Source organism: Apis mellifera, linkage group LG10 (assembly GCF_003254395.2).
Source record: "Apis mellifera strain DH4 linkage group LG10, Amel_HAv3.1, whole genome shotgun sequence".
Taxonomy (NCBI): Eukaryota; Metazoa; Arthropoda; class Insecta; order Hymenoptera; family Apidae; genus Apis; species Apis mellifera.
Window position 1 is genome coordinate 10,531,027 of NC_037647.1, and position 23,730 is coordinate 10,554,756.

Here is a 23,730-nt window from a genome sequence, read left to right on the forward strand (position 1 = left end):
ACTTACTCGACAAATCTTCAAATATTTTAGTTAATAAATTATTGCAAGAGAGGGCCCTGGTAGTATCATACTTGTTAGATTCTATCAATTTGCCTTTGAAATGCAATAATCTTTTAATTGATAATATTGCTTTTAAACAATGGATTTCATATCAAATGGTTTCAATTCATTGATCAGAACTTATACTTTCAGATTTGTTTAAAAATATTGTTTTTTTGTAACTTTGGTGCTTTATAAATTCTTAATTTGAATCAATGGCATAAAAGTATTTGAAATATTCGACACAATGTACGTAATTATAAAGAAGTCATGAATCATATGAAATGTATATATATATATGTATGTATGTAAATATTATTTATGTCTCTTTATATTTTTCTTATTTGTATGTCACTATAATTTGCAATAGCTGTTATATCTTAGAAATTTATATCGAGTGAATGTTTAGATAATGCTATTGATCAAAGCGAACAATTGATAATTTCAATTTTTACTCAGTATGAATTGTGATATGATTGCATTTGTTTACAACATTGTTAAATTTGTATGTGATTCTCTCATACGCAGGTAACAGTGTCAGAAAGTAGGATTACTACGATTCGTTTAAAAATGCGTAGTATTTCTAACCTAAAAAAAAGTTTTACTTCGTAATAAACCAAAATTTCTAATAATATTTTCATCTATTTTTCATTTTTCCTAAAGAAACACGTATTCGATCATTTTTTTATATATAAATTAAAAACAATAGTGAAAATAATTATCATATTTGTGTCATTGCTGTCATTTCTAACTACACAAGTAACACATTTTAATACAATACATTCTGACACATTTAATATTACAATTATATTGAACAATTTTCTTCCTTTCTTTCAACTATTTTTTCAAATCATATATATATATATATATATTATTCTAAACAAAATCATCGTTAATCATGTAAAATAATCGATCGTTAATCATCGAACTATTTGGATAGATCTACACAACTTACGATTTGATTTAACATGAATCACAAAGGTGATCGTTTCGGTAACAAGAAATACAATTTTCGTTTCTTCTACTTCACAGGTATCTCAGGATTATTTTTTACCTAAGAGTAATATCACTACATTCGCAATCATTTATAACTATTAAAATAATAAGAATTTCGTTACTCGTTGAGTAATGAAATTAATAAAAATTTTGTATAACTATATCATTAAAGATATTTCTTCATTATCGTCATTATACATAATATGCTTTCTTCGTACAACGAGGTGTCATTTGGTGGTAACATAAATAATTTACAATAAAGCTAACAAGAAGACATTGTCACCACAAGCAAATGACACGTAATATATATATATATATATATATACATATAATATATATATATATATATATATATATATACACACACACGTTATACGGATTTAATATTCACTATTTACCGATTACACAGTTCTTTGATTTATACAAACCATGAACGCCTAATGTCCATTAGAAAGTACCATTTAAGATTCTTCTTCTTTTTCTCTTTTCTATTTTCACCATCATATTTTCCACTCGTCTCCTTATTTTTCTCAATTCCTCGAATTTGTCACAACCATATCTAGAGACGACAATTTTATTTTTTATGAAAATATTCTTTCTCATAAAACAAACTTAATACTGAAAATGAAGTAATGAATCTCACCTCGTCGCTATTCAGCACTAGTCAAACTTCTCCACTCGCTTCACCGTTATCATCCTGCTTTTCCTTCTCCCTTTGCCTCTCTTTGCTCTCCTCCTTCTCCATCTCTGCTTCCTTCTCTTTTTCAATCTTCTTTTCCTTCTCTCTCTCCTTATCCTTCTCCATATATTTCTCCTGTTCCTTCTCTCTCTCCTTCTCCCGCTCTTTCTCCCGTTCTCTGCCCCTTTCCGCTTTCCGTTCTCTAAGTATTTCCATCCTACGCGCCCTGTGCAAACTTCCAGAGGGAAAAGTGGAATCCTCGACCGCGGCAGCCGCGGCCGCACTCGCTCCTCGCTCCACGGCCGTCTGCTCAATAATTTACTTAACTGTATTTTTCGATATGTCCTCCATCCTTTTATCTCATTCACGTAGAAAAAAGACTAGACACTCGTGTCGAATATAAGACGAGTTAGATACATACTTTCAATATAAAACTGGCCGTCGAACTTTTGGCAATTGGACTCTGAGCCGAGGACGGATGACTATGCCCGTGCCCATGGGTGCTAAAGTAGCCACCTGCTTTCGGTTTGATGTGACGATTGTACATTTCCATGTGTACGATCTTCATGAATTCTATCTGCGCTGCTAATTTCTGAATTTCTTCCTGCAATATATATATATGATAATTGGATGGATATTTATGTTAATTGAAATTTTGATGAACATATATGTTTATTATTATATATATACAGAATGTATATTTAAATCTCTCTGTAAATGTGTAAATTTCTAAAGTGATTATTATATTTTTAGAATTTCAAACGATACCTTCAGTTCCTCGTTTTCTTGATGCAAATCTGTCGCTTCCTCGGATACTAAACCGATTCCATTTAAGGAGAAACTCGCTGTGACACCTCGGGCTCTGGCACGACTGTCCCATTGATCTCCTTGACCACGTAAAACTCGAATCACCTGAAATGTAATTAATAATAATTTAAAAAGGTAATGTAGAATTTATTGTATATATTGTCTTGTATATATTCATGAGAAGAACTTTCTGAAAATTAATAAACAATATTCAGTGAAGAGATATCATATATTATATGAGATAATATACTTTATTTTAATTTTTAGAATCTATTCTTGGGGAAGAAAGTGAAACAACTAGTGAATAATTTACCTTTGGCGCAAATACAAGAAACACGGTGACAGAAGTAGACAATTGTGTACGTAGAAAGCCTAATAAATATTTGATATCTGGGCCAGCATGAGGGAAAATGAAGAGACTGCAAAGAAAATCATGGAAAGGTTAGAACTCGATTCGACAATAATTATTGATAAAAAGAAAAAAGAAAAAAAATAAATAAAAATTCATACTGAATGGCAATCATGGTTATGTTCACAGCTGCTATATTGTAAATAGCATAGCTTATCAAACGGGCCTCGTTAAAAAGACTTTCTGCATTGCGAACGTTGTAACAAACTTTAATGCCCCATGCAAGGAACAGAATTTCTCCTGGAAGGAAAATTTCAATATTACTATATATATATTCTATTGACGTCTTTCAAAGTATTTTTTCCAATCTGATTTTTCTTTTTTTCAGTACCGATAGCTAAACTATGGTCCCACCAATTGAAGGAGCATTGATTGAACTTCAGACCATAATTGTCTGCTATCTCTTCAGCGTATGGTGGTGCGCTGAGCGTCCACGTGCCCAGATAAATTAACATCACTAACAATATCGGGACCATCCATTGCAGCAATTGTTTGTCCGTGAGCTTTACTTTGTGCGCGCTTTTTACACGGTATGTGAGAGAAACTCTATAAAAGAAAAAGGAACAATTTATAAAATTGACAAAAAAAGAATATGTTATTCGTTATTGAATCACAAATAATATTTTAACGACTTTGATAAATCTATATTTCATACCTCCAGGTTTTCATCAGCAATGCGGTATAAGAAATACAAAAACCAAGATGTCTTGTCCATTTGGTCGCGATACAAGAATACATGTCCAAAACCGGGAATATCGCGGCCATCTAAATACACAAAAGTATGTGAAAATATAATTTACATATATGGTAAAGTATTTGTTACATTGTACACTTTTACATGTATGTATGAAATAATCATAAGCAGAAGAACTCGTGAAATGATAAATTATACGTACTTCAAGATACATGATGGCGCAACCCAAAAGCGTGATGGACAAAAATATCGGCGAAGCAACCTTGAACACTTTGAGTTTACGGTGTTGATACATGTAGACGACTAGGATGATAGTACCAAACACACAGAAAATAGAGAACGATAAAAGAGCGATTCTGCAAGTAAAAGTATATATTTCTATATTGAATTTCTGTAATTTCATTGTTATTGAAAAATTCTTTAAATTTCAGAAATACATGGATCAAAAGATAGAGAAGAGGAGATTCGTACCGGAAGGGCCAATTGTAGGTGGCCAGACAGGGTTCCGGTCCCTTGCATTTAACGCATCCCGGGGCACAACGTAAGCAACGGAACATGGTCGTGTACCAATCGCTTATGTTCTCTTGCATCTCCTTCCAAGCGGCTATAAATTTATGTTTTTTCAGTTATATACTATAATAACGCATTCACTCGAGGCATAAGAGTTGAACTATCCTTACTAACTTTCGACGAGGATTCCATTGAAAGCGGATTGACGGTTCTTGTCGTAATAGCCTTTCCGACATTTGCATATATATGCGCCCTTTGCCCAACCAGCACCGACGCCATTTTGATTTATACGAATACTCGGACTTTGATATTCACACTAAAAATATCATGCAACATGGAAACATCACAGAGTAGAGAATGGATGATAATCCTTTTTTGAAGGAATTTCAATTGAAAAGAATTACCTGAGTGGTGTCGCTATGACATTTGTGCGTGCCTTTAAAAGATGCTATTTGATTACTTAGAATTTCATTCTCATTGCTATGGGGCGATGGATCGCATTGATTTACTTCTAGCCCGCTAATATCGATATCTACGCTTAAAAATTCACGAACCCTTGAACAGAATATAATTTCATCAACATTTGTTGAAACAATTGATCGCTTTATTGAGAAGAAACAAGATTAGAAATCGATCCAAAGAGTTGCAGATTCGAGGCAGTGATATTATTGATTGAAATTATCAAATGAAAGTTTTGACACGTTCAATGTGGTATTGTCATCAAGTATGCATTGCCATCTTGTTGCATTTTACAATTGTTTTCTTCATTAACTATGTAAGTAATGGACGAATTAAAATTTTATTCGTATTTAATTATGATCAAAGATTTAAGTGTTATAAAATTAATTAAAATGATCGATACGAACCCGTGGCGAGCGTCTGGCGGTCGTATGTTAACACTGTACGAAATCAACCATCGATGACTTTTGCAGGAGAAATACGGGATGGTCCACCAACCCCTGTAGGATTCAATCGCCGGTGACTGCATGAATTTCGGTGACCTGGGATAACACGCAAACGCCACAAACCGCCATAGAAACTTCGATTTTTTCACGCATACATGTTTCGTGCAACGACCCCATTATTATCTTTACTTGCTTTTTCTTTTTGTCTCTTTCTTTTTAAATCCTGGCACTTCACGGTCATCCGGTATATACATTAAATTTTTACATTTGAATTAAGTTGGATATTGTCTGAATATATTTGTATCTAGAAGTTTTTAATTAATTAGAATTCAATTCGTGTAATATATTGAGTAAAAAAGGCTAGAGATCATTTTCAAGAGATTATTATTTTCTTCATATTTTGTTTTTTCATTTTAACTCTTCAATAAACCTTGAAACAGTCTATATTCATAAAATATTTGTTTATATCTATTATAAAGTATAAGTGAAAAAGGTTTGAAAAGAAATGAAATATCCTTTATATTATAACTATTGTTTTGAATCATAACCAGAGATTATTTCTCATATATATTTTCATAAAATATGTATGAAAATATTTACCTCATAAAATATGCATTAGTTTTAACATGCTAAATCCTAAAGCGATCGCTGAATTAATTTTCAATATTATAATTATTCTGAATTACCATCATCCATTAAAATTTCATATTTTAATATATAAATATGTAATAATTTAAACAATATAAGTGAAACAATTCTCAAACAGACAAAATTGAAAAAAATAATTTTTTTAGAAATGAATTCTTTAACGTTTTCACATCTCGCGTGAAACAACTTAAGAAAATTGCATCCAAGTTATCTTTAAATTGCCGCTTTCTCTAGTAAACATACCACTGATTCGTCGAAATCGATCCAAATGCGATCGTTTGGTCCAAATACCAATCATTTTGTTACGACAACCACCCACGCAATTATTCGACCGATGCATACTACATTTTTCATCCTGATTCGAATGACTGTACTATAAATACTATAATACTATAATATTAGAATACTATAATCAGTGTTGTCAATCGTTTCATATTGTTATATTCGATGGTTAGTTTCACGATGCCAAGTTATAAATATCGTAGCGCCGTACACACATATGATAAAAAGCTTTTAACGACGTACCGTTGGCATATTGATTATCGTAGAATTCTCTTTAAGCGATTACATTCCCCTTCAAAATGAACACCCTTGAATATAGTGCATAGCCGTATCTTTAATATTTAATGAACGGGAAAACGTCAACAATTTTGTAAAATATTTCGTACCCGACTTGGATTGCATACTTATGGAATCGAATGTAAATTTTTCAATATTCAGACAATATATTTTGACAAATGTTAGAAACATGAAGAGAAAAATTAAAAATTCGAAAAACTCGATTCGAAAAAATTTGAATCTCATTTCTGCGTGTCGAGTTTCTATGACTTGACGCTTGTACAAGATGATGAAGGATGATGAATGATCGTGGAGCGCCTATAAAATGTTTATTTTCTTCTCGGTAGAATTGTTCTTAGATAAATATTTGGTTCATGGTAAGAACATCGTGTTTTATTAAAATTTATGATATTCGATATTATTTTTATCGATTTTCGGTTAGTGCGTTTAGCTACCTTACCGAGAAGAGGTAACGAAAATTGAATATGGAGGGCGAGATGCAAAATAAAATTTTTCTGTGCTTGTGCGTGTGCGTGCGTGCAGGTTGATGCTTCTTAAAAAGCTAGGTGCAGATGTGATCACGTTATATTTAATCGATGAGTGTCATTTCTTATGAATATTGCAAGAACTTATATTAATTATATAATTTTAAAGTAACTATATTTCTTTTATTTTCGCTAAAAAAAGAATTATACTAATTGCATAGTTTGATATTAACTAAATATATTTCTCTTTTCCAGGTTTTTGATAAGAAAAATAGAAAATATGATCGAAATATGAATATATCGATACATGCGATTTTCGAGAACGTGCATCGAATAAAAGTCGGAAAAGGTGCATGAGAGTTTGAAATTCGAACGGTTAGATAAATCTAACCTTAATTCTGTAGTGGCACCCGCATTTTCGAACCACGGTAAATTAGAATCCGGTATAGATCCCGGCTGGAGTCCATGGCTCTCGACCTTGAATGGTTCTCCGACACTTCCCGGGCTTCTTTCCAACCAGACTGCGCTAATTACTGCACCCGTGGACGCGTTTAGTGCGATCACCCTTGTCTCCACGGCGTCGTTCACTGACATCAGTAACGACTTTGCTAGCACATCTAAAAACACTACAATATTAAATTTCAACCAATTATAAATGTATCAGCTATTATTAACGTATTATGTGGTGATATATAAAGGTTTGTCTCTCTTATACAAAAATTGTGTGTTTAAAAATTGATGATAAAGTTGTATATTGAGAGAAATTGTAAAAACCTTGTAAAACAATTATGTAATTCGATATAGAAAATACTGTGTAAACATGTCCTAATCAGAAAAATAAGAATAATATAAATAATAGATAGTAGATAGTAGATACTGTTTTACTCATGCAATAAGTAGTAGTGTAGACATGTTCTAGTCAGGCATTAAGTAGTAGTGTAGACATATTCCAGTCAGACAAGTAGTAGTAGTATAAGTATTTTCTAGGATTGACAGTACTTGTTATCAATATTACAAGTATATTTTTATATAATAATTGTACTATAAAAATATATATATAAATCTAATTTATGTACATTTATTTTTGAAAATTTTAATGCTCATACATACAAATTAAAATTTTGTTATAATTATTATATAAAATGTTTCATCATTAAATTCATTGTTCGATGAATAGAATATGTAAAATTCATAATACAATGAATAATAAATTTCATTTTTTTCAGTTTCAAAGATATTAAAGATCTGATTTTAAAATCGGTCGACGCGCAGGGTCGCAAAAGCATGAAGATATAATCGATGTACCTCGATAGCATGCATATTCTCGTTACCATTTTAGCCGATGAAATTCGATTAGGTGATGATATACCAGGTCCCGGACAAATTGGATTGTTGACAATGCGGTCTGTCATCGTGCACGGTTTATTAGCCAAATCGATTTTATCTTTCTCTTATAGATTGAAACGATTTGGAATTCGATAGAAAAAAAAAGAAAAATAGATCTTCTTTTAGTTTGGAATACTGGAAATACCATTATCCTTTCTCATTTTTCTTGTTTTAAAATAAAAAAAGAATGAAGAAGAAATTTTTCTTTTGTAAAATATATACGCGTTTCAAAATCTTAATATTATTATATTTCATAGACTATGTAAGGGAAAAAATGTTATTTACAAAAGTAAGTTATAATTTATTCATCATCTTAAGACCTTTAATTCTTCTCTGTTAATCTTATTCGTATACTCACTATTATGCCTTGACACTCCGACAGTGCCAAGATTTTGGAGCATCAGGGCTGTCATGTCAGCTTTTTGACGTGCGGTATCGTAACGTCGAGGATCAAGTGCTACGGCAGCTGGTAAAGATTTAAAACCAGCTGTCGTGGCACAATCTTCACCCAATGATCCGGTTGATGCCGCTTCTATCACGTCCAGAGCTTCTTCGATACCCGCCTTCCAAATAGAACAGGTTAAATAAATTCTATTAATTAATCCAATGTAATTTTAAATGAACTTCTTTCAATAATATTAATTTCTTTAGGATCCATATAAAACTAATAGAAGATTTCTTCCAAAATTTAGTTTTAACTTCAAATGTCAATATTGCTTTTAGTGTTAAATTAATTTAAATTAGGACAAAAACTTTTGATCTCTATAATTATTGAATATTTTTTCTAAAATTTAACTAAAATTTAACTTCATTACAATGTTAAATTAATTTAAATAATTTAAGGAGCAAGAGAAAGATTTTTGAGAAATATCCTTTTTTTCAGGATTCTAAGGATTAATTTTTGGGAAAAAGTAAAGAGATATCTTACTCGTTTCGTATCGAGAATGCTCTCTGTGCTGGTAATCGTAGAGAGGGACGGTACCGAGGTCGAGGTAGCCGTCGTTACAGTGATGTACGCCATCATCGTCATCGTCGCAGGAAACAGGGCCCAAAGCCAAGATTTGCCCATCCCGCGTACTGCTCATTTGTACTTTGAAATAAATGTTTGTCATTTTCATTCTTTATCATCATGTTTATATTAAAAATAAGAAGAAGATATTGAAGATAATTTTTTAATTAATTAATTCCTCTTTTTTTCTTCTTTTTCAGCTATAAATAATTAAGTGCGTATAATTAAAGGTAAAAAAGAGTTTGAATAGTGTAATTATTAATAATATCATTAATATATAATTTTAAAGAAACAAACCTTTTTCTTTTGCATTCAAGTGGCACCAAGTTTGAGCCCCGGATCCATGGGGCGCTCATCCACCCCCTCTGATTTCCTCGACATTCTTCTCAACGATTTTCTTGATCCTCTTTTTGATCACTTCACTCACTTTTGTTCAATATTCATCACGAGAAAGTGATTCTATCAAAGAAAAGGTATATTCACTTATATAAAGTAAAATTATCCATTCTCGATAATTTTTAATAATATAAATAATAGAAAAAAATATATATATCAATATATATAGAATATGTCAATAAAAATAATAAATAATAAATTTTTCACATGTTTCACGTGTTTCTCCCTTTTGTAAAATACGTTTTTTCCATGTAACTCGTATATACATGCGAGTGAAATAATTTCAATGTCGTGCCACTGAAGGGACGTTAATTTAAATAAAGTAGACCATGATAGGATTTCTCTCAAGGGCCCTTCCGTAATTCGTGCGATGGTGTAATTATCCACCATTATAAATTCTTCTTGCCAGTTCTCTCCTTCGTGCATTAACAAATTAAATTTATCGCGAATCTATAATGAGTATTTAACGAGGATGTTGAAATCTAAATGGATTAATATCCTTTTCAACAATATGTATTTATTTGCACATTTCGTTTTTTTCTTTTACACGGAATTTTTTTTTTTTTTTTTAAAAAGAAATTATCACATCCATAAAATCATAACACGGTGATTCGTTTATTTCAAAATTTTGTTCAGTGATATTTTACTATACAAATAAATTACAGCGCAGAAATTAATTTTGTTGAGATATAAAGTTGTATATATGGCATATTTGATCTACGTACACATATAATATTTTATAGAATATTTTATGGATATTTTAAAATTTTTTCTTCATTTAGTTTCATTATCTAATACAATTGCAATTGTACAACTACATGCGTATGGATATACGTATATATTAGATTATTGATAGGGGTTATGGAACTTGTTAAAGGTTGAGTAAATCCTCACGTTTCACTTGTCAAAGACTGGTGAAGATAACTAACTGGTGGAAAATGAAATTATGTACACAGCTCTTTCTGTTGTGCGCGAAACACGAAAATTTATTACTTCGATTTATCACACACGTTTATATTCCTCTTTTTATTATATTTATTTATTCACCTCACCTTTCAATCTATAATATTGGAAAAGGTCGAGTGAATAATAAATGAAAATTTTATTTCGAAAGATTGAAACAATAGATAGGAGAAATAGATTTTGTGGAACAGATTAAAACGTTCCCTTCCCTTCCGTTTCGTCCAAGATTCAATAAGTTTTTGTCTAGCTGGCTAAATACCGACTTTTTAAAACGACCAGCCGAGAACAAAAGAATTAAGAGAGCTACATGTCGATTCCAACGCTCGTTGTATCGGAAATATCATGTTTGTTACCCGTACACAGCTTTGACAATTCTCTCGGCCTTTCTATCCCAACAATAACGCTTTCCGATATTGTTTGGCGCAAACAGACTTATAGCCAATAATTTTTTCAAGAGTGAAACGTGCAAATTTTATTTTTATTTCAGATAGTGACACACAGATGCTTCCGTAAAGCTTCATTTATTTAAATAATATTTTACAACAATCAATCATTTTATTCAAATGCAAATTTTATATTTTGTAAGGATTCGTATTTAGTAAAATTCTCGAGAGTTGTTCTTCGTCTATGACTATTGAATAATCAAGAGTGAAAATTAGTGCAGGATAAATCATTCTTGACGCAACGCTCTCTAGTGGAAAATTTTTGCAACATAGATACTTTTGTAAAGTTTTGTTTACTTAAAGTGTCTTACAGCTAATCATTTCTTTTAACAAATTGTTATATTTTGCAAAGATATATATTTGAGAGATAAAATTTTTTAGAATTATTATCGAGAGTTTTAATATTTTTTTTTTTTAACAGATATTGCATTCGGAATAAAAATTAACGTAGGATAATCACTGTGAATGCAATGCCCTCTAGTGAAAAATTTTTGTAACAATCAAATATCACTATTTCATTTTATAACGATTTTGAAATAAAATGTGTATCAAAATAAAGAACGATAGTCAAGGTCAGTGTAATAAAGGTCTATTTGATGAACATTCCTCGACGTCGGACCTCGAACTACTTCCGTTACCCTTGGGAATCCTGTTCAGGGACGAACGTATTATGAAAGCATGTTAAGCGTCTTGTCTTTGCATTTTTGAATCTAATGAAAAGCTTGAATTTATCACTTCTTTTCTCTTCATTGTATCAATATTAAAATTTTATTCTTAAAAATATATTTGCAGTAATATAAAAAAAAAAATTCCAGATTTTCTTCAATCAACAGTGTTGAATATAATGGCACAATTTGAGCTTAAATATATCGAGAGAACGCGAGTTAGTAAGTTATCCTTCAGTTCATTATGCGTTAATGTCTCTTAACTAGTTATATCGAGATCTATGGATCCATCGAAGCGTTCTAATTATTTTCTCGGCGAACAAAGGCAGAGTTTATTCGTATGAAACATTAAAAGGGTTTGTTTGCTAGAATGCACTATTTTAAAATACAAAATAATTTATTAATAGGAACTCGTGAAACAATTATGATGCATTCATTCTAAAATCGATTGAAAATGTATCAGATTTTTTAAAAAAGAAATAACCATCTCTAATTCACGAATACTTTGTTACAGATTCTTCGAATTTACAGTTGAACAATAAATACATAATGCACGCGTTAAAACAAATATTATAGCTGGTCTTGGTGAAATCAACAGGTAATACTTTCAAATAAAAAAAACTTATATAAAATGAATATACGCGTGTATATATATATATCTGTAATTAGTCAATATTTAAAGAATTCACCGACAAATAATTTCTGACATATTTCTACTATTTTTTCTTTTTTTTAATATGAAAATTTGTAGAATATATAATTATCTACAAGTTCAATTTAATTTATTTTTATAAAAATATAATATTATTCAAATCACAGATATATTCATTGCACGTATAAATTTTCAAATTTTGAAGTATAGTAAACATCCTCTTTTACTTAATTTTAATAATCGAAAGCACGATCCCCCAATTGAAAATTGTCAAAAGTGGGATGATAAAAATAGGAAATCGATTGGTTTGCATAATGAGTCGTTAACAAGATTTACGATAGTTTTCAGGGGAAGGAGAGCGTATCGTTCGCTGGAGAAGAGCTTTACCGCGCGCAGTAAGGACGATCGATGCAGCCACCGGCACAACCAGCCGCCCCCAGATCTCACGACCCCGTGTTCCTCTCCCTCTCCCTCTCTCTCTCCCTCTCTTTCTCTCTCTCTCTCTTTCCCCATCGCGTTACTTCGCCACCATTTTCTCCACCATCCGACTTCCTATTTTTCCTTTCCTTGTCACAATACTGTAAGTGGTGAACAGTCTTTTCACTCTCCTTAACGTTATTGTGCATTTCAACTCGGAAGTATTTGTCTTTTATCTTGTTTTTCTTTCGTTCCTATTCCCATTTCAAACCTATATAGAGGCAATTTTTCTCTTAGCAATCATTGCAATGCCAGAATAGTATGGAATAAATAGGTATTTCTTCTTTATACTTTTCTTTTACCCACTGCTTGCATTTTAAAAATCTTTAGAGACAATTTTTTTTTTTTTCAGCATTCATTGCAGTAATACAAACTTTCTCTTTTAACTGTTGTTGGAATACAGTAGTTCAGGATTAGGTAGATATTATTATTCTTTACCTTATTTTCTTTCTTTTATCCATTTCTATATCTTTTAAAGAGACAGTTCTAAAAGACAATTTTTCATCTGACAATCATTGTAATATCTTAGCAGTACAAATTTTATCTTTCTTTTTTCCATATATTGTTATATTTTAAAACTTTGGAAACAATTTTTCCTTTAAAAATGATTGCTTGATAATAATAGTATGGAATTATATATAAATAGATATTCGCTTTTTATCTTATTTTTCTTTCATTCATTTTTATATTTCAAATTTTTGGAAATGATTGTAATGTTATAGTAATAGCAAACTAGATATGAATTAATTAAAAAAAAAGAAAAATAAAGTATGTTAATTTTTAAAACCATGAAACATCAAACATTATAGTATTTACATTCAAAAGAATATTTTACTTCATGGCTTTTAAACGATTATTCACCAAACTTTCTTTATTCTTTATATGTTTATCTTAATGAACTACTTGAATATCTTATATATACATCTTCCAAGTTTAAATGCTATTATTTATCTATTTCTAGTTAGAAAGTTTCTTGCTTCTTTCTTTGTTAGTTTAAGAACCAATTCTTACCTTTCCATTTTTATCATTTTTTCGCTTGACGAAGCTATTTAAAGTTTTGCCTACACCACTTTTAACTATTTCTTTTCTTTCATCGTTTATAATGTTATATTTTCTTTTTTTATTTTCTTCATACTCTTCATTCTCTTTTTCGATAATTTCATGCTATATTCTAAAAAAAAAAAAAAGCGTCTTTATCCATTTTCTCTCTCTTGGGTATCCCCTTTTCACCGTTTTTGTTTTTCAACATTCTACATTCCACACTCGTGCTTTCTTCTTTTTCGCAGTTCGATTTAACCCACTTTCCTTTCTCCATGGTATTTTATGTAATTTATACCGTTTCTCTTTATACCTAACTCTCTTCTTCTTCTTCTCAATGCTTCTCAAAATTTTTACACTTTACACTTTATTCTCTACATATTTCCTTTTTACAATTTTTGCAATTGAAGAATTTGTAGGAGAAACAATTTCATAATATTTATGATTCGATTAGATGTAATATTTTTAGTAAAGAAATAACGTAAAAGATAATTTTCTGTTCCGTAAAAGAAAAATTGATAAAGAGGGAGAAAAATCGATTAAAAGAAAAAAGCCGTTTCTATTGTAAAATATTACAAATATGTTACAAACGATGCGAAATCTGTCTCGCTTCGAGTAACTTTTTCTGTTATCATCTGCAAATGAATAAAATTTAATCACGGTATACGATTTAAGCGACCGTTATTTAAAACAGCATTTAATTGCTTTTATCGTGAAAAGAGGAAGCGCGTCTGTCCAGCTTTCGAAAATATAATTATAATAATTTCTATGTTCTGCTTTGTTCAACCTGAATCGAAAGTTACCATTGAATATTTTTCATCGTATAAATGGAAATATAAATAAATATAAATATTCGCTGGACAATTCTTGGAAAATAATTTAATTGGAAATAATTATAATCTCCGAATTAAATGCAGAAAATGATTAATTTGAATTTTTGTTTCTTCCTTTTTTTATTTATAATTGTTAATAAAAATAATAATTTTTTCTTGATCCTTGGATACAATCAAAAATTTGCAACACAATAGGCGATAATTTATCGAATAAAATATAAAAAAAAAAAACGCGCATATATCTAAGATCGCAGTAGTGTTTGAAAATCGCGTTTCTCTCCTTCTCCATTGTTATATCTTTTCACTTCAATCTGTCCCCGTAGACCTTCACATTCTCTTTTATAGCCCCTTAAAATTATACGTGATGTAAAATGTGTAGTACGTATTCTCACGAGACACTGTGGAAAACGTATAACAGAGATCGTGCAAAATTTACCCGGTCACAATGCAAATATCTCTTATAAAACTGGGAATCGTCGAAATAATTATTAACATTTAATTCTTATTTTTATTAATTAAAATGATATTCGTATTTAACAATTTTCTTTTCCTCGCTAAAGTATTCGAATATATATTATTCTCTCAGTGAGATCCAGCTAAAATTCTAAAATGAAACTTTATAGGTTATGCACGTCAAAATCTATTTTTAATTGAAAACGATCTTCCAAGTTATCAACATTTCCTCAATTTTTGATACAATTTCATCTTAGGAAATCTTTGACCACAAAATTCTTCACTTTTCCCTCCATTAGAAAAGTTATATTTAAGGAAAATTCATTTTGAATTCCTTAAAATAACAACGAAAATTGCTTCGATCGCAAAGATAATTGTTTATTAAAATTTCGATCGAAAAAATAAAAAGCTTTCGTGACCCATTGTATATATATTTACATATTTATATATATTTTTTTTTAATCACACTTGTTTTTTTCACACACACGCGTGCGCGCGCACATTAATCCATATTTGAAACCATACACAACGTTTCATTTCCCGCCTTTATATCGCGCCTGGCGGTATGCTTTCGTGCAAGCAGTCTTCCCCTTGCACAATGGACGGCCCTTGAGAAAGTGGCGGAGAGGCGAAGCATCCGTAGGTGGTACAAATTGAGCGCGAGCAAGCAATAACCAAGCTATTTGTATTGCTTTTCTCGATCACGTTACGATTAGAAGGAACGTGACCCAGTCACGCAATTTTATTGGTAATCCAAGGTAACAGCAACACGTTAGCCCGTTATATTAAACGATGTTAAGTGATTAGCCGTCGCACGCTCGTGATTTGCACACTTTCTCCGTGTTAAAATTATCGTCGAGATGCTCGTAATTTTTCTCGTATTTCAGGTTTTCCATCGTGTCCATCTGTTGTCGAGCGAGAGAAACTTTCGAGTAAGGAGAGATTTCAAGAGCGCTGGCTTTTTAATATTCGTCTTGCTTCCGTATACGACGATAACAACAATTGTGAGAGAAAATGTGATGATATAGTTGATGAAGGACTTTTGTAGAGAAAGATTCCAAAAGTATAACGTTGACTTTTTAATAATTGAAAGAGAAAATGGATATTCGATTTTAAAGTATGGTATTATACATTTGTTTTATTTTTAATGAAAGATTTTTATAGGGGGAGACTCCAAAATTTGTAACATTGACTTTTTAATATATGAAAAAGAAAATGAATGGTATCCAATTTTAATTATTATTATTGATAAAGATTTTTAGAGATTTTAAAAATGTTAATTTTGTAATAGGTTTCTGTATAATTATTCAATTTTAAAATATGGTATTGTCTTGACTTTTATAAAGCAAGATTCCAAAATTGTAAAATTGACTTTTTAATACGATTGAAAGAGAAAATGAATGGTATTCAATTTTAAGGTATGGTATCATCTATTTGTTTATTGATAAAGGTTTTTATAGAGATTCTAAAAATATATTAATTTTGTAATAGATTTCTGTATAATTATTCAATTTTAAAATATGATATTGTCTTGACTTTTATAAAAAAAGATTCCAAAATTGTAAAATTGACTTTTTAATACAATTGAAAGAGAAAATGAATGGTATCCAATTTTAAGGTAAAGTACCATCTAATTATTTTATTGATAAAGATTTTAAAAATATAATATTAATTTTGTTTCTGTATAATTATTCGATTTTAAAATATGACGTTGTCTATTCATTTTATTGATGAAAGACTTTTATAAAGAGAGATTCCAAAAGTGTAACATTGACTTTTTAATACGATTGAAAGAGAAAATGGGATATTCGATTTCAAGGTATCCTATTGTCTATTTGTTTTGTTGGTAAAGGACTTTTATAGAGATTCCAAAAGTGTAACGTTGACTTTTTAATACGATTGAAAGAGAAAATGGATATTCGATTTTAAAGTATCGTATCGTTTATTCGTTTTGTTGGTGGAAAACTTTTTGATACGAAGAATTTCCAAATAACTGTAACATTGACTTTTTAATAGACTTTTACATGGTTATGATTGAGACGATTGAGAGAGAAAATAGTATTCCATTTGTCTAATTACCATTCAATTTTCGCTCCTATTGTATCTATGCATTATTGAAGAATCTTCATAAGAGAGAGATTCCAAATATGTAATGCTGACTTTTTAATAGATTTTCTGGATAATTTCAACGATTAAGAGATAAAATGATATTCGATTTTAAGGTATGATTTCATCTACTCATTTTATTTGATGAAAGATTTTTATTTTTAATAATCTTTATGTTATTCTATTTTACAGGAATATTTTATAAAAGTATTCCATTTGTCTAATTGTCACTCCTATTGTATCTATGCATTATTGAAGAATCTTTATAAGAAAGAGATTCCAAATATGTAATGCTGACTTTTTAATAATTTTTCTAATTTCAATGATTAAAATGACATTCAATTTTAAGGTATGATATCATTTTCATCTACTCATTTTGTTCAATGAAAGATTTTTATTTTTAATAATTTTATGCATAATTATATTTATATTGAAAATTAATGTTATTCTATTTTACAGCATCATCCGTTCCTCGTCGAAACATTATAAAAATTTGAAAAAAATATAAATGGATGATGGATGGATGGACTAAAAAATAAGTTTAATATGTCGCTTACACCAGATTGAACATTTCATTACTGAATATGAAACAAAGTACTTAACATAACTTTGACGTTAATTATTGATCGTCTGCCTCCAATTTCACGAATTACATCTGTGTGTGAAAAGACGAACGACCAGCTATCTCTCGCTCATTCAGCATTAATCTGAGAGCGCGCCAGAGGTGGTTCTTCGTATCAGAGGGTTCTACGCGAAGTGCTTTGAAAAGAAACGTCTCGTGCATCTTAGACCACTTCACTTAAGTAGAATCTTCGTTGTCACGAGTTGATGTTAAGTCTGAACGAGGAGACGACACGTAACGATGCAAAGATTTATATAAAGTTGAATTTTTTTTTACTATTATTATTATTGTTATTGTTGTATTAATACACAACCCCTAATTGAATAGAAAATGAATTCAATCATGCAACGCTCGACTTCATTATTTTATTTACGTAATAAATCCATTCTTAATCGTTGAAATCTCGTTAATACACGTTTCATTTCAAGGAGGTGGTTAATAAGCTGTTTCTCCATTGTTGTCACTCAAGAGAATAATGACGATGAAGTCGGAAATTAGTTCTAATTGCTTTGAGTATTTATGTACATTTGTGTAATGAATGGATTTATATTTTGAAACGCAATTTAATCCAGGACGATTGTTAAATATATATACAAGTCTAATATCAATTACATCCTTCTATATATAAATATCCAATACGTAAACTAATTTTTATTATATTTAAGAAAAATATCAATTAAATGATCAACTTAATTATTATTAATTATTATTAGTGATTTAAATAATTCTTTTTATAGAATGATAGAATCATAATTCATTGATGAAGATAAAAGAAAATTTATCCAGGTATAAAGTTCCAAATGAAAAATATTAATTGTCACAATTAACACAGTTAAATAGAGTTTCAATTTGTAAACACATTTTTAATTTTGCTCCATTTATTTCTAGATTTGAAACAGCTTTGGTCCACATTTAATGATTATAGATGATCAACTTAATTATTATTAATGATTTAAATAATTCTTTTTATAGAATGATAGAATCACAATTCATTGATGAAGATAAAAGAAAATTTATCCAGGTATAAAGTTTCAAATGAAAAATATTAATTGTCACAATTAATACAATTAAATAGAATTTCAATTTGTAAATATTTTTAATTTTGCTCCATTTATTTCTAGATTTGAAACAGCTTTGGTTCACACTTAATGATTATAGACTGTAACAAATGTTGTATTTCACTCGTACAATCATCATTCAGACTTGTTTCTATTCAAACTTCACCATGTTATTCTGATTGTTTTCCTTCACAATTCCTATCTATTTTGCAGTCTCTCTTGTATATTCTATACGTTCAACTTCACCGTATCTCCCTTGAGAAATTGTAGAAAGAAAATAGAGGTGAAAATTGTCCAATAATAGTGAAGCGAATACAATGAATTTTTAGAAGAATCGATTATCCATATATTCTATGAAGTTGTTCATTGTCGATCATCAATGCCTATTAACGGTAATTGTGGAAGTTCTATATTAATTCATACTAATCCTTGAATCAAGAATATTTTAATCGTTGCCAAGCAACAAGATGATCAGGAAAGTCCTTCTGGATTCTTCAGAATTATCTTATCGACTTACTTAAATTCTTTAATAATTGAAATGTTGTATCTAACATTCTCGTTCATTTTTTAGAGTATCTTGAAATATTTGAAGTTGCAAGTATTTTTTTTTTTTTTTTAAAGATTTAAAATTGGAAATCTTTCTTAAAATTTGATATCAAGTATCTCCTTTACTTTTAAAATATTTCAAAAGTTTCATATCTTTCACTTTCAACTAAACTAAATTTGGAACTAAACTAAATCCATAAATAGATTACTTTGGAAGGATGTATCGAATATTTTTGCTCGAGTTTAACGATTATTTAAATTAAAATAGAATTCAAAATTTGATTTTTTTCTTTCAGGAAATAAAGATCGAAACTTCTCTCTGATCTACGATTTCTTAAGAATTCTGATCGATATGTTTAAAAAGATGTTGGTCGTTGGTTGAAGAAAGCAGAAGCCTGGATTGAGATAGCAACGACAGACAGCTATTAAGGTCAACAACGGATTTCAGGAAAAATCGATAGACCGGATAGAACGACCCTCGATGGATATCGGCCTGTTTAGAATCAAGGGTGCATACAAGGATCGAGTAGTGCCTTTTTTTAATTCCTTTCGCCATTTTCCCTTAAGGTTGCCATGCTACGCAGCAAATAATAAAGTGGAAACAGTGTTAAAAGTCTATTATTGGTAAAACATTGTTCAAGATTCCTCACTTTATTCCAATCTTTTATTCTAATCTTTTTGTCAGTATTTCTTTTTCATTTTTTAAAAGTTTCTTGAAATATTTGAAACTCCAAGTATTTCTTCACAATATAATTTACTATTTATTTCTTAAGATATGTTATTTTGAAATATTTAAATAATATTTAAATAATATTTCAAGTTTTTCTATAGATTTGATATCTTTTCTTCTAGTACAATTTTATTTTTTTTTTTAATATTTATTCAATTTTATATTATTTTATATTATCCATGTTTTTCCTACTTTACATCATTCAAATTTTTTTATCCAATGAATTATTTATTTGAAATTGTAACAATTCAAAAGAATTGATATTTGATTATTAATTACAGTAAAGTACAAATATATTTGAAAAAATACAAATATATTTTGTCCAATGAAGAATTATTTATTTGAAATTGTATTGTAACAATTGAAAAGAATTGATTATTAATAGTAAGGTACAAATATATTTGAGAGTTAAATACTTTTTTAAAAACTATTTTTGAAAATGTTTTTTAACAAATGACATTAAGAATAATTTTGCAAATAATTTGAAAAGGATTTTGGAAGGATATTATTCTCAAATATACTTATATTCTTAATTATTAATTTCAACAAACACGATAGATCTGGTTTTAATTTAGTTAAATTTTTTTTGGACGATGCACAAGAGATTTATGCTGTGAAGTGTCAAAAACTGTTGATGGCTGCCGGCCAATAAGCCAACAAAAGGGGGAAAAAAGAGAAATAGCTCGGGTATCAGGAAACAATAAGGTGGTCGAGGCTGGTATCTGCTTTGTACGATGAAAATTCCATTTTACTTAAATATCGTTACCAAAATCTCACCATATGAATGAGTAAAGATGGATTGAAATTGTAAACTATTTGAATATGAAAAATTCAGAAGTTTAAAGGTAATAAAATTAAGATTATTATTCTAAATTATATTTTCTTAAATATAAAAATGTTTATGAGAAAATAATATTTAAAGGAATTCAATTATTAAAATTGTGTTTCTGAAATTGCAGAGATCAGTCCCTTTCCTTGCTGCATTTAAACCTGAACTTAATCCTTGGATGAAATTGGATGAAACTCGATTGTTGGTCAGTTTTTATACTTCTTGTGCAATCATTTTCCACTTAATAAAACAATCTTTCCAGTATTATTGATATTTTATATCATACATCATTGCAATTTCTATTTTTATTCTATATTTCTAAAAATCTATTCTTTCATACCTCCTCGTTTAATCTCTACAATTTCATCCAGATATAATCATTGTATACTTCCACTCAATATCGACTCTAGCACGCCTTAAACTTCGCCTAAAATATTTTTAGAATCGTATTACTAGAAAATCAAACCAGCTAAAACTATCTATCACTTTATTGAAACACTTCACTCCATTGAATTGAAAATTATTTAACTTTTGTATTGGAAATTATAATTAATTTAATAAACTAAATTAAAATCTTGCTCACTATAATACATGAAACAGATTAATTAATACAGAGACAATTTGATTAATACAATTTTTCATTTACAACTCAAATTAATTATATAAATTCCAATTTTTTAAAAGATAAACTATTTAATTCCATCTCCAATTATCTCGATTAATCGAATTATATCTTAAATTTTATCTTACAAAACACCAAAAAAATATATATATATCTCAAATATTTATCAAAATTAATCAAAAATAAATTTGCATATAATTCTTTCAGGTATTCGATATATCAACATCACGCAGAATCGGAAAGTAATGATCTCATCTCGTGTACAGAGATATTTTATAATGATCAATATAATACGATTTAAAGTAGAGAACATGTTGCATCGGCAATATAAGATACGCGCTTGGCAACACGATTGACAGACGACACCGTCGCTTCGTTTATTATCAAATATCGTTACATCGCTGGAGTTATTCACTGGAGAAAAATTTTTAAACAAACACGGAACAGTTGATCAGAATCGCACGAGCCCTTCTCTCAACATCGTTAACCTATCACCTGAAGTATCCTGGACCCCTGCGAATCCTTACGGATTACCCTAATCTATCGCAGTCGATTTCATAAATTGTTTATAAACGCTACGCATCTTTAAGATTCGAAACAAAATTCTCAGATAAACGAATAAGAAAAATCGAAACAAGATTAAATCGATTAACGAATTCTGGATATTTTTGGATATCTTATATAGATAATAGTTAATGTTAAATCGTAAATGTTTAAATATTGAAATTTTTATATTAAGATTGAATCTAGTTTCCAAATTTTTTAATTCTAATCCAATTTTTCTTTGTTTAAAAATATTGAAACGATTGGTAAATTGATAGAATCAGAGATTTAGAATTAATCCTAATTCAATGAATTTTCACAGATCTAAATAGATATTTAAAATTTTCGAAATTTATTATACAATCTTTCCAATTCTAAATTAATCAACTTTCCTGGATCGAGATTTAAAAAAAATTTCCAATACTACAAATAACTTCTCTTTTATTGCTTAAAATCAAAATAAATTTTTCGATAAATTCTTTTTAACATCTCACTTTTAAATTGTTAGAGAAAAGAGGAAAAACGTGCGTAACAAAGTTATTTGAACGATGTAAAAATCCAAATGAAAATGAAAATTGGAAAATATGTACTCACGCGAAGTAACCCTTGTCTTGTGCTCGCAGCAACATCTCCTCCTGGTTAAAAAACCTGCACCAAACAGGAAAGGAAACGGATCACCAACGGATCACCACGGAAAGATTATCGGAGAGAAATCACACGCGTGAATAACCGATTTTTAAACACGAATCGCAATCCTCACTTGAGCGAAAGAAACGAAACGAAGAGAAGGGGGGAATGGCGGATGGAGAGAGAGAGAGAGAGAGAGCGCGAGAGAGCGAGCGCGCACGTTCGACACGTTGGGTGGAAGGAACGAGGGCTCGTTCGTGACTGGTTAAAGGCCAGTCGGTTGTGCAGCTGGAAGCGGGGCGTGCGCCCTCCGCAGAATCAAACTTTGCCTCCACTCGAGGAAATTCACCACGGGCGCTGCGTCGCCTCCCCCCCTCGGCCACCCACGAATCCGGCTGGCTGCGTGGCCCGTCACCTGTCTACTGGGTGGTGCAACCCAACCGGGACGTGTCTCGTTTGATCGGCGTTAAAACAGGCCTAGGTGGGGTTGCTCGATGAAATCTGACCATCATCCCCCGTGAAAATTTGATGTTTTGGAAGGTGGAGGCAATTTTCAATGAGATTGTATTGTTTTGCGAGTGTGTATATAGTATGGAGTGTGAAGTATAGAGAATAGAATATATGGAATAGAGTATAGAGAAGAGCGTATGGAATGTAGAGTGGAATCAGAGCGTTTTACAAATTTAATATCTTGGCAATGTATTTAATTTATGTTTCATTTGATTATTTTACCTATTGAATTGAATTGTATTGCGAGTGTGGATTGTAAGATATAGAATATAGAATGTGAAGTATGGAATATAGAGTATAAAGAAGAGCGTATGGAATATGGAATGTAGAATGGAATTAGAGTGTTTTACTATCTTGGCAATGTATTTAATTTATGTTTCATTTGATTATTTTACCTATTGAATTGAACTGTATTGCGAGTATGGATTGCAGGATATAGGGTATAGAATATGAAGTATGGAATATAGAGTATAAAGAAGAGCATATGGAATA

General features: G+C 30.1%; 1 protein-coding gene and 2 long non-coding RNA genes across 10 annotated transcripts; 2 read left to right on the forward strand and 1 right to left on the reverse strand.

Moving 5' to 3' along the window:
• Positions 1–8,221, forward strand: LOC102655481. Of its 4 annotated transcripts, none has more exons than XR_003305518.1 (11): positions 1–567; positions 2,468–2,656; positions 2,789–2,962; positions 3,259–3,460; positions 3,592–3,737; positions 3,833–3,992; positions 4,056–4,165; positions 4,251–4,909; positions 5,067–6,898; positions 6,986–7,428; positions 7,957–8,221. It is a non-coding gene; the product is annotated as an uncharacterized LOC102655481 (long non-coding RNA). The 4 variants fall into 4 exon arrangements; XR_003305515.1 differs by having other exon boundaries at positions 2–567; positions 3,592–3,709; XR_003305516.1 differs by having other exon boundaries at positions 2–567; positions 3,592–3,709; positions 3,833–3,986.
• Positions 1,520–23,217, reverse strand: LOC100577004 (probable G-protein coupled receptor CG31760). Of its 5 annotated transcripts, none has more exons than XM_006566163.3 (18): positions 22,696–23,217; positions 9,423–9,584; positions 9,045–9,206; positions 8,475–8,679; positions 7,122–7,347; positions 5,001–5,135; positions 4,539–4,689; positions 4,309–4,450; positions 4,096–4,228; positions 3,827–3,980; positions 3,586–3,695; positions 3,262–3,476; positions 3,032–3,170; positions 2,835–2,940; positions 2,483–2,626; positions 2,136–2,318; positions 1,679–2,023; positions 1,520–1,594 (listed from the first exon to the last, which is right to left on the reverse strand). In XM_006566163.3, the coding sequence occupies exons 3-17, from the start codon at positions 9,183–9,185 to the stop codon at positions 1,700–1,702; spliced, it is 2,508 nt and encodes an 835-aa protein (XP_006566226.2). In that variant the 5' UTR covers positions 9,186–9,206; positions 9,423–9,584; positions 22,696–23,217; the 3' UTR covers positions 1,520–1,594; positions 1,679–1,699. The 5 variants fall into 5 exon arrangements, with proteins under 5 accessions (XP_006566226.2, XP_006566225.2, XP_006566224.2 ...); XM_006566162.3 differs by having other exon boundaries at positions 1,679–2,020; positions 7,122–7,356; positions 22,696–23,216; XM_006566161.3 differs by having other exon boundaries at positions 7,122–7,356; positions 22,696–23,216.
• Positions 8,568–9,407, forward strand: LOC113219059. The gene is made up of 3 exons (XR_003305520.1): positions 8,568–8,695; positions 9,000–9,219; positions 9,326–9,407. It is a non-coding gene; the product is annotated as an uncharacterized LOC113219059 (long non-coding RNA).
• Positions 23,218–23,730: the final 513 nt, after the last annotated feature.